A 12,279-nucleotide genomic window follows, 5' to 3' on the forward strand; every position below is an offset into this window, starting at 1 on the left:
CTGGGATGGAAATAGGCTGTGGATCTCAGAGGCATGCAGAGGGAAATGGCTTCTGGTCAACTTCAGTTGGGGTTCAGCGTCAAGATGAGTTCTTGGATAGAGTTCAGATTTGATGCGATGGCAAAGACAAGGTTAGGAATCAGTCTCCAGCAGCATCCCAGAGTCATGACTTGCACTTCCAAGGTGAAATTCATACATACAACTCATTAAGGTTAGAAAAGGCCACTAAGATCAACTAGCCTAACTACCACCCATCACATCATGCCCACTGCCCATGTCCCTCAGTGCCACATCCACACGGGTCTTGAACACCTCCAGGGACGATGACTCCACCACCTCAATGGGCAGCCTGTGCCACTGCCTCCCTGCTCTTTCTGAGGAGAAATTGTTCCCAGTATCCAACCTGAACCTCCCTAGAACGTGAGGCCATTACTTCACGTTCTATCACTAGTCACCTAGGAGAAAAGGCCGACCCCCCCCCCGCCCGCTCAGCCTCTCCACTGCCGAGCGGGGCCCTGGCGGCCTCCTCGAGTCCCGGCGCCCCCTGGCGGCCACAGTGTGCCGCCGGCGGTCCGGGGGCGGCAGCAGGCGGCGCGGTGAGCCGCGCGGCGGGGCGAGCCGAGCGCTGAGCTCACCTCCCGCTCCCCCCGCCTCCCGCCCGCCTCCCCGCCTCCCGCCCGCCTCCCTCCCGCGCCCAGCCTGCAGCCGGGAGCTCAGTATTATGGCATCGAGGAGAATGGAGACCAAACCCGTGATAACGTGTCTGAAAACCCTTCTCATCATCTACTCCTTCGTCTTCTGGGTGAGTCAGCCGCCTTCCGCGGGTCACCCTCGCGACCCCCACCTGCCCGACGGCGCGGCCGGTGCCGGGAACCCGGGGCGGGCTGTGCGCGGGGCTCCGCGGGGCTGACACCGCCGTGCGTGGCGGGAGGGCACGGGTGGGCGTACGTCCGTGTATACAGATATATACGTGCGTATGCACAGATATATACACACGTATTCTATATGTATATACACACACATATATATACGCACCACACGTATACATTCACACATACATATATATGCACATAGGCACCTATATGTATGCACATCCGTGTGTGTGTGTGTGTGTATTTTTTGGCTCTCCACCGCGGGGGAAAGTTGCCGGCACAGCCTCGGAGCGGGCGGAGGAGGGATGGAGCCGCGCCTGCCGCAGCCCCTCCGCCCCCCGGGAGCCGCGTGCCCCCCCGGCCCAGTGCTGCGGGCACCGCTGGGCGATGCTCGCCCGCTCGCAGGCAGTGGGGGGGTTTCCTGGCTTCTGCTGTCCGCCGGTGTGAAGGGAGCGTTTCGTAACGCGGCTCCCGCAAACCGTTTTTCTGACCCAGATACATTAATTGAGTGGCAGCGATTGAGTGCCGGGGAGCCTGGATTTGCAGGCGGCCCCAGAGGCTGGAGATAGCCGCGTTGTCCTGGCCTGTTACTCAGCAGATCACTGACATCAGCAGCATATTGTGGCAGCAATCTGGAGATTAAAGACCTTTTAATGGTGCGCGGTGACAACACAGGATAATGGCCCCACTGTGTACTATTAAAGACTGTAATCTGCGCATCATTGATGCGATACGCTGGAGCGAATTTGTCACCGGCTGCTGAGGAAAGCTGATCATGTTTGATCATTGTAATGGCCTTATGCTGGGAGAAATGTCTGTGAAATAAGTAACCGATTTTCATTATTCTGCTTAAAAATGTATTCTAAACAAAGACGTGCTTATTCGTCGCAGTAATACTTTATGTCTTTATTGTGAACGTGTGACTCTTCCTGTTTGACTTCATAGGCTTTTTCAAGTGAAAACCTGAAAACAGAACCAAAAGCCATTCTGCTCCCAGCAGTACCGTGGCTGTGACACACACACATTAAACGTGCCCACTCTTCTTATCTTAACAACAGTAGTGGCACCCACAGCAGGTCTGTTTGAGACAGATAGGGAGCCGGTGTCCTCTGCTGGTTTCTTGTTGACAAGTGACTCCTTCGTGCCAGTCTTGGGGAGGTAGCTTGTGAAGTTCCTGCACTTAACTCGGTGGAAGGATTTTCCCCTCCCTGTGCTCTGTTCTCAGCAGATCTGTGCGAAACCTCTGCAGAAACTCCGCTGAATTCATGGTGTCTTTTCACATGAGGTCTTTGTGAAAGCGACTGCCGTTATCTGTTACATCCTGACCAAAGAGAGGGCTTCCATCAGCATGCCCGTTGAGCTAGCGCATTTCATGAGCGCTGATCTCATTAAATAAGAGAGAACTGTGCACCAAGCCAAGCAGCTGGCCGAGGGCTTTGTGCTTCAGGCTGTGCCGATGGCAGGCCGGGTTGGCAGCTGGGACCTCTCAGGGCAAGCAGGACAGCTGAGCTTTGGCCTGGACCCTTGCAATGGTGGGATGCTCAGATGCAAACCCTTTTCCTCCAAACAGGCTGTTACTGTGTGACCCAGTCTTCGCCAAGGGCACGGCTCCTCTGGGCACCTAAAGCCTAGCAGCTGTTGGTGTTTGTCTGTGTGTCACCTTCCTTGAGCCTGAAGGAGGAATATAAACAGCTGGAGACAGAATCCAAAAGAGAAGTGATTTTATTTTTCCATCATGCTCAATGTTGCATCTGTTCTCCCAGGGCACCAACCTAGGGAAATCTAGGCTGATCTTAGTGGGGGAAAGTCAGCAGAGGGCTTGGTGAAGGGGCAGGGTGGCTGACAGCAGTCTCTAAATCTTTGTCATTTGTTCCTCCTTCCAGGATACAAGAACAAAAACTAATTTATGTATTCTGGCCTTTTTCTGGGTTTGAATCAACCCTTTAGTATAAATCAGAGCAAGCTGCACCTATTGCCATAAAGGACAAAGCAAGAAGGGGCTTCTGTGCATCCAGTGAGCTGCTTCAGAGCATGGAAAAGGAGCTCTCTCTGATTATTATTATTTACACTGATTATAAAAGAAGAAAACCTGTGTATGCAGATTGTTCCTATAATGAGTGGTAGTTTATTGAGGTTACATCTGAATTGTGTTTTCTGTCTGTGGGTGAGATGTATGTGGCTGAAGGCTTTTAGTATAACTGTTAAACAAGGCTCCACTGACTACATAGGAGTGTCAGTGTGGTAATGAAGAGACATGGCTTATTTGCATTCTGTATTGCATAGCTTGTTCCTTTCCAGATAGGTTTTATTTAACAGTATTTGTTAGTTTGATAGCTTTCTCTTCTCTCCTGCACCGTGTTTCCCTACTTCTATCCATAAATGTATCAACATGGTGGAAAAATTCCATAAACAGAGATAACAAGCTTTTATGTGCTCGTATGTATCGTTATTCATGGTGCACATTAATGCCTGGGGTTACCGCTTTTAGTCCTTAAGGGACATAGTAATAAAAATTCAACAGCCGTTTTTTTTTCTAATCGGAATGCTGCACTGAACGCATCTGGTTTGGAGCCAGTAGATTAAAAAAGGCAGTAAAAATGCTGCTGGGTTGTTAGCTTTTCTTTTTTCTTTTCTTTTCTTTTCTTTTCTTTTTTTTTTTTTTAAATCCCCTTTTGGGTGTCATAAATTGCTTACCTGGCAATCTGAGATATCATCTGCCTAATTTTTAAGAGAAGGCAAACTTTGGATTAGAATTCAAAGTGCATTTTCTATACGGGGGTGAAATGTTTAAACCTTTTATTTATCCAGATCTTTTGATATCTTAAGCTGTATGTATTCTCAGTTTTTATCACCTTAAGGGCTTTGAAATGTATTCTGTTACCAAGTTAACTGCCTCCCTTGGAGTGTTTTCAGGGGGAGTTTCAGGGGCGAACCCGCTGGCCCTGAAGTCAGAGGGCTGCAGAAAGTGGCTTTCATCTTCTACGCAAATGTTACTGTTGTCCCAAACAGACCCCAGAGCAAAGTTGTTAGCTCTGATTTTAGGTCCTATGAGACATTTGGCACTAGAATGAGTGCTTTGGTCATACAGTTCTGCTAGTATGGGGGATTCTGGAGGTTAATTAACACAATAACAGCATATTAGTAGAGTTTCAGGTATTTTGCAAGACACATCACTGACCAAGATTGATGTCTGAGATACTGAATTAAGTTTTTAGAATTTGGTTTGACCTTTGAAATGTCATAGAATTGAGACGTGAGATATTTATAATAGCAGTTGTTTTCCAAGTCTTCACTGATTGGGAAATAATCCTGTGCATCCTTGTACGTTCCTGTGGAGCTTGGTAGGTAGCAGGATTGCTGCAGTGTGTGACTGGACAGGTGACCAGTGCTGTAATCTTAAAATTACCTATTGGAAACACCCCTTTTTAAATTGTTAGCCTTCCTGCAGGCAGTTCCTCTGGTTGCCACAGGGATGCTCAGAACATGGCCCTGTGACATAAAACATGCTCAGTATCATGAGGGCTGGTATATGTGGGCTTCTTTTTGGAAGAATAGCCCTGCTTTTCCATCTTCTTGCAGGCTTCCAGAAAAGGAGAGCAGCAGCTGGGGGCTGGAGCAGCAGCATACTGCCTACCCCATGTCAGCTTCTGGGGCTTCACTTGATGTTGCTGCGATGACCTTGGTATGGAGGAGGTGGCATTTGCATCTGGTTTTGGGAGCTTACCATGGCATTTTCTGGGAAATGCCTGAGACAAAGATCAAGTGTGATAGCCTGCCCTGTAATGGGAATTTATGGCTGCATTGGTGGCCCATCTTCAAATACAGCAGTTCAGACTCTCTGCTGTAATTTGAGATTAACTTTGTGTGTCTCTTTGACTTACCAATGGCATTAGTAACCTTCACTCTGGATGTCCAACTGGTTTATTGGAATTACCTTTTTTTCTCCCCAGAACTTCTTTTCAGTGCTTCTGAATTGGTTTCTACGTACATCTGGTTTTTTAAATCTCTCTCTCCATGCTTATGTTTTTTTAATGTTTATTTATTTTTTAATAGCTGGTTAATAGTTGTTAGTAGTTGTGAAGGAACTGTTCTGGGAAATGTTTTAGCTTTCCCACATGGTTTGGACTGCTGTGTCGTTTGGTGGTTTTGTTGACTGCAAAGTCATCAATGCCATACTTCTGGAGAGAAATTTCATTGTTTGCACTTGGTTATTTGAAATCCAGAAAGATTTCACTTTCAAAAGTGCACATTATCCCCGACTTGGTGGATTTGAAGTGCTCTATTGTTCGGGCACAGACCTCAAGCCTTTCCTCCTTAGGTCAGTTGTTTCCCCTTCATCTCATAATAACATACGTGAAAGATTAAAGATAATGGTGATGTGAGCATTGCCTAAGGTGCTTTCTGTTGGCTAAATAAATAACTGGATTTAAAAAAAGAGGGTAGATGGTGTTCAGAAACATAGCTTCGGATTCGACCTTCTAAATTTCCTGCTGAGGTACTTGCCCAACTGGTCTTCGCGTTGGAGTGGGATTTTTTTTGTTTTCATTGAAGCTATGGTACTAAAAAAACCTTAATTGCAGTCCTGCCTGTGAACACATTAAGCGAGAGAGAACGGAGTAGATAAAGTTGTGGCATAGGTGTGAGCTCTGCAGTGGTTGCCCCATAGTCCCCTCCCTGGGTGAGGATTGGGGGGCGTGAAGCTGCCTTGTTGTGTCTGCAGGCTACGGGTAGTGTGTAGATCTAATGCCTTTCTCCTTGGCAGTGAATTGCTTTTCCAGCTTTAGTTGACTTGTATATTTTGGAGCAACCTTGTTGGCAAAACTGTATAGCTTTTGCATTGCTGATGTCCAATTAATAGAATTATACAATAATTAAGGTTGGAAGGACCACTAAGGTCACCAAGCAGCAGCCCATCACACCATGCCCACTGCCCACGTCCCTCAGTGCCACATCCACACGGTTCTTGAACACCTTCAGGGACGGTGACTGCCCCACCTCCCTGGGCAGCCTGTGCCACTGCCTCACTGCTCTTTCTGAGAAGAAAATTTTTCTAATACCCAACTTAAGGCCATTCCCTCTTGTCCTATTGCTGTTACCTCAGAGAAGGAGCTGACTTCCACTTTGCCATAGCCTCCTTTGAAGCAGTTGTAGAAAAAGATAAGGCCTCCCTTGAGCCTTTTCCAGAGGAGTTATGTTCCATTCCTTTCATGTTTTGTTACAATTAGCATTGTAGAAAAGCCTCGTTTAGGGATGTTATTGATTTTATTGTTGACCAAATGCTTCTTCTTACCTTGCTATCCGTGTCACTCAGATGATGTTTCAGTGATGTCCTTGCTTCGTCTTGATCTTAGAGTTTGTATTAAGGACACTTCTCTAGCTTGAAGATGGTAATTTTTTGCATAATAAATCACTTTGGACTGATGGAGAGTGATAATGCTCAGCTTAAAGTGCTTCAATTATATTTGGGAAGGTATAGGCTGGATTTGTAAGTAAGCCATGGTAGAAGACTGATCTTTCACAGGTGGTGTGTGGTAATACTGTCTGTGTAGTGATCACTGCTGCTTAGAGTTCACTTCTGCTCTAAGCAAACTGTGGCGTGGTCTAAATAATGCCAATAAAAATTCTAGGAAGAGTTCTCAGGAGGTCTTGTTAGTGCTTTTTGTTCAAGAAAGCAGTCAAATCCTTTTTCTTCGATGCTGGCTCCTGGTAGCCTCTCTTATCAAGGAAATGGAGACAATTACTATAGATAAACCTAGGGAATGTAAATGGATCCAAGAATCTGACTTGATCTCTCATTATGTGACTATTTGTCAATTCCTTGTGCTGCCAGGAAGGTAAATTAGATTACATGGTACCATTAGTTGTCTCCATCTCTGGATTTTTATCGTTTCTTCTAGTATTGCAACTGTCTTACAAATTTGTGTGCAAATGAGTTAATAGATCTGGAAAGCTTGTTTGTGCATGCATGTCCTACAAGTTTACACACTTGTAGAAGTATCTCCTTCAATCTTTCACATGCTTTTAAGTCCAATGCAATTTGTTACAGAGATGCTAGCTTAAGCATAACGCTGAATGCATTCAGCATTCACCACGCTTGCAGGTGAAAATCCTGTTAGCCTCTCTCCAGTGCAGTCACAGAATGTTTAGAAGGACGACTACAGAGGTGATGATTAAGAGCAGCTAACAGTTACAGTAAAACCATTTTTGTTTGCATGGCACCATTTCTTAAGGCTCATCACTATTAATTAGCATGTAATAGTCTCCTAGAGAACAGACCCTACCTATCTATGGAGAAGCCCTGTTTTCCATTTCAGTTTCTCTCGCTTGAGTGGGCAGATGGCTTGCATGTTCTGCACAGTGCCTTTGTAGCAGTTCTGGATTACAAGAAGGAAGCATTTATATGTCTTGTGTTCTGAAAGGCCTCTGAAGCACACTATGAAGCATGGCATGCTTGTGTCTTGCTGGATTACTGTTATTTCATAGTGTAGAGCTGATGGAGTAGGCCACGGGACTTTCAGGAGCTGTGATAAAGGAATGCAAGTGATGCTGTTTATATGCTGTTAATATTAATTTTGCCATGATTTCCATTTTGCATATGTTTTTGCAAATGTGTTTTCCAGATGTTCTTTTTTGATTTTTTTCGTATGTATTGTTTTGGGGAGAGTGCTAAAAACCTTAAAAGGAGAAAGTGCACCACAAGAAGCCTGGGCTGGGCAGAAGGCTGCAATTGTGTCTTGTGGTCGTTTCCTTCTGGGAGTTACTCCCTGGGAGCTTTGAGCAAAGCAAGAGTTGGGTTTTGAATATGGGTGGATCAGGGTGAATTTTTTTGTTTGTTTGTTTTATTTGCTAATGAAAAGTGGTGGCATGAATGATGAGGTGATGGCCTTTATCTACAAAAGCCTGTGAATCTTGGGAGTGGGCCTAAAGCATGAGTGTATGGTGCAGCAGAGGGAGATGAGAGAGGTGGATGGATTGAAACCCTGAGAACATCAGTGTAAGAGGAACGCCAAGTTTCCCTAAAACTTGGAAGTGCAGAGAGCTCCCTGATAAGCACCTGGGGCTAGAATTTACTTTAGACTTTCTTGTGGGTTGCTTTGAGTAGCAGTGACTTTGAAGTGTTTAGAAGATCTCTTTCAGCATTTCTTGCAATAGAATGTGACAAAGCAGTCGTATTTGTGTGATTGTAAAAAAAAGTAAATGGGAGCTGTATCAAAACTGAAAACTTTGGTGGAGGTCGTCCTCTTAGAGATAGAACCAGTTTGAGAAAAAAAGACCTAAAAATCGCAAAACTCTTAAAGAAACAAGAAGTTCTGGAATATGCCAGATAATGTTGACGTTCTTCTTTGGACCTTGATGTTAAACTTAAGCCAATTTATAGCATCACCTGTTGTCACGGGATGTGTTGAGTCAGTCCAAGCAGGTGGAACCAAGGCCCTCCCTTTTGGTAATGTATGGAGTGTGATGACTTCAAGTCATGGCTTTGGCTGGGGCCTGAACCAGCACTGAAATTTGTTGGTTGTGGAGAAACTGAAACCTCTGGACACTTTCTAGACCAGCAATGACTAAAGAAAAGATAGGAACTCAATCCTCTTGTATGCTCTTCACTTCAATAGTACTTAATATCTAAATTGCTCTAATTAGGCTTGGAATGATAACATAATTAAGTATGTGTCATTTCTGTTTCCCTTTGAAAACAAACAAGTAACCAAAATACCAGTAAGTTAGCCTCCATATATTGTAGCTGGGTTTGATTTCTGCATCTCAGTGCAGTGGGCATTTCTGCTGCTGCAGCTGCTCCAAGGTGGTTGAGGTGCCTTCTGCTCTGTGATATGCATTGATTGCAGTGTGGTTACATTTACCATGCCGTTTATGATATTATTTTATGTTTAGATTTTTTTTTAACCTCCTCTGAGTTTACAGTTCATCCATACTCAGGAGTTGGACTCTGATCTTTTATGGGTCCCTTCCAACTTGGGACATTCTGTGATACTACGTTTGGATTTCATCAGAGCATTTTTCTGTAGCTGTGTTTTTAAGTCAGTTGAAACATTCACAATTTGCAGTTGCTAGCTAGTGTTGAGACTGCATATTATTTGGGACTAATTTTCTTTTTCAGGTATACTTAGGGGAAAGTTGCTGAGTTAAATTATATGAGCAAAACAACTTAGAAGCTTAAATCCATCTCCCTCATCCCGGAAAAGCTTACAGACTATCTGTGTTTCACTTTCAAACCTCAGTTTTTATTTACAGGCAAGTGCAGTTTAAAGACTCTCAAAGAAGGAATCAAGATACCGGGGCACTGGGAGCTGGCTAGCAGAGTGGTTCAGTATTGTTTCCGGTAACAGAGAGGCCAAGCCCAAGTTTATTCCTTGCTGCCTGTTCTCATAAAGCAAGGAGCAATAGAGAGTGGTTGGATCAAGAAGTACTGGCAGAAGGTCACACCTTTCAAGAAGAAAAAATACATGTTTTGCAGGAATGGCATTGCTAGTTTATTTTTGTCATGACTGGTGAGGTCAGGGCAGCTCATGGCCTCTCTAGGAAGCAGCAAGAGGTGAGTGCTTGCTGGGTGTGTATGGGATCATAGAATCATGTGAATGGCTTAGGTTGGAAGGGAACTTGAAGATCATCCATCCCCAATCCCTGCTGTGGGCAGGGCTGCCCCCCACCAGCTCAGGCTGCCCAGGGCTCCATCCAACGTGCCCTTGAGCCTCCAGGGATGGGGGACCACAGCTTCTCTGGGCAGCTGTTCCAATGCCTCACCGTCTTCTGGGGATAGAATTTCCCCCTAAGAGCTAACCTAAGTCTCCTCTCTTTTAGTTAAAGCCATTTCCCTATTTTCTATCACTATCAGACAGTGTAAAAAGTCTTTGTGCAGCTCAGTGTTTGGGCAGGATGGTATAACTGGCTTCTTTGCCTGCAGGCTTCTACATAAACACATTTTCTTTATGGAAAAATATTCTTGCTTTAATTCTTTTCTTATTGTTCTCTCTGCTTCATAGCAATGCTTTTGTTGCGTGTCTTTCCAGTGTGGAATCACAGAATCACAGAGTGGCTTGGGTTGGAAGGGACCTCAAAGATCATTAAGCTCCAACCCCCCTGCCACATGCAGAGCCACCAACCTCCCCATTTAATACCAGACCAGGCTGCCCAGGTCCCCATCCAACCTGGGCTTGAACACCTCCAGGGACAGGGCATCCACAACCTCTCTGGGCAGCCTGTTCCAGCACCTCACCACTCTCATAGTAAAGAGCTTTCCCTGATATCCAAACTAAATCTTCTCTCTTCAACTTAAAACCATTTCCCCTTGTCCTGCTGTTGTCTACCCTTGTAAAGAGTTGACTCCCCTTCTGTTTGTAGGCTCCCTTTAGGTACTGGAAGGCTGCAATGAGGTCATCCTGCAGCCTTCTCTTCTCCAGACTGAACAAGCCCAGCTCCCTCAGCCTGTCTTCATAGGGGAGGTGCTCCAGCCCCCTGATCATCTTTGTGGCTCTCCTCTGGACCCTCTCCAACAGCTCCCTTTCTTGTATTGGGGGCTCCAGACCCCAGCGCTCCAGATGGGGCCTCACAAGAGCAGAGTAAAGAGGGACAATCACCTCACTGTCCCTGCTGGCCACCCCTCTTGTGATGGAATCAGCATCTCTGTGCTTCGGGTCCCCATGCATGTGTTTGGCAGTGGGATAAGGCCATCCATGTCATAGCCAAGTGCTTGCTGTCCAGAGGAGTGGTGTGATGGAGCATGGTCATAAACAGAGTGCTGCATCCCACAGTTAGGGTGTTGTTTTTTTTTCCAACTGAAACTAGCAACAAAAATAAAACCTCCCACCTCCAGGAGTTTTGTGTTTTGTAGACAACAGCTCTTTGCTTTCTTCTGTGAAACATAGTTGTCCTTAAAATAGATACATCTGTGGGAGAGAGAATTTCCAGCTGGTGCAATTGTCCAAAAGAGTACAGAAAAGTTGTCTTAGTTTCTGTGAGCTGGCACTATGTACCTGCAGTACTTAGACAGAGAGACGTATGCTCTTGAGCGTAAAACAAACTCGGTCCCTGTTTTACCGAAACCTGAGCATGCTGCTCCATAGCTATTTTTTAACAGAAGTATCAGATTTAAAGTATTCCCTCCTCCCTCAGTCACTGACCTAAGATTGCCAGGACCAGAAGGGATTCGCCCCTGTGTCCTGAAGGATATCCAGTGTTACAGTAAGAAGCCAGGCTGCTTGCTAGAGCAGTGCAATCCCCAAATGAACAAGGACATAACCGAGCCACAACCGCTAAGCTGATATATCCTTCTAATTTCATGAAATGCTGAGCTTTGCAGTTTCACGCTAGGTGTTAGACCAAAATGTCTTCCTATTTTTTCCAGAACTCTTGAATATACTGAAGACCTAAGATGGCAGACCTCTGAAGGATACCAAGAAGAATTTAAAAATTATACCCCGAATCATTGCTTTTAGTTACATTCAAGCTAGTAATGCTATTAAAAAAAAAAAAAAAGAACCACCTCATCAATGAGAAAAAGTTAAACATTTTTTTCTTCTAGTACCATTCCCCACCAAATCAGTTGTACACCCAAGCCAGATTTCACATGGCAGTAATGTTTGCCTTCTGAAAGTTTATTTGCTCTGTATACTCACGCAGTACTGGTAAACAAAAGCGTATGATGTGAAATGACATTTTAAGAAGTATTAAGTCAGCTGAGGTTGATGACTGCATGTTGATATACTGAACTTTGTCCATATGAAATGTATAAAATATCTTGCAGGGCCATCTTTCTTTGCTTAAAACTAGTGAGTGGATTGTCCTATGAAGATAGTTGATTGTTTTTTAAAATTCTCTCATGCTTAATGCTCAGGTATGTTAAAACAGAATGTTTCCCTGACTTGGATACTGGAGTTCCCATAGCTCACCCTTATTCATTTTTCTTTTCTGCCTTAAAATAAACCTGGTAAATGTCATCTTAAACCTGCAGTGCCATTGGTACCTGGTCTTTTCCTAATTCAGACTGTTTTGCTGTATCTATGTTGTTTCTGGGGAGTATAAGACTTCTTTGTCCTGCTCTTCTGTCCTTGTATGACTTGGAGGTGACAAAGCCATTGTATAGAGGGGAGAACATCACTCATTTAAAACAAAGCAGGGTAGAAGTAGCAGACAAAAGCGTGCAGTTATTTATCCTTGACATACTGAGTGGTTTCTCAGTTTGCTAGAGCTTGTGATATTAAGGCCCATCTGCCCAAAACTGATAAATTGCAGTGGAGAGCCTCCTGTGGCTTGCTGTAGCTTTGCTCAAGTGTTAATGGCAGAATTAAGATTGAGGTTGGGAGGGTTTATCACTTGTTCTTGTGATGGATATGACAGCAGGATAAACCTTTTTTCTTTTCTTCCCCCCTCCCCCCCCCTTTAATTGATAAGA

At 44.8% G+C, this 12,279-nt stretch overlaps 1 protein-coding gene across 1 annotated transcript in view; it reads left to right on the forward strand.

Moving 5' to 3' along the window:
- Positions 1 to 721: 721 nt before the first annotated feature.
- The window catches only part of TSPAN7 (tetraspanin 7), a gene marked incomplete at both ends in the record, with an annotated part of 93,241 nt that continues 81,683 nt past the window's right edge, over positions 722 to 12,279 (forward strand). Inside the window, one exon of the mRNA XM_079549103.1 lies at positions 722 to 802. Within this exon, the coding sequence (XP_079405229.1) occupies positions 722 to 802 (81 nt within the window). The remainder of the gene's footprint in view (positions 803 to 12,279) is intronic.

The sequence above is a fragment of the Tetrao urogallus genome (genome assembly GCF_951394365.1).
Source record: "Tetrao urogallus genome assembly, chromosome: 1".
Taxonomy (NCBI): Eukaryota; Metazoa; Chordata; class Aves; order Galliformes; family Phasianidae; genus Tetrao; species Tetrao urogallus.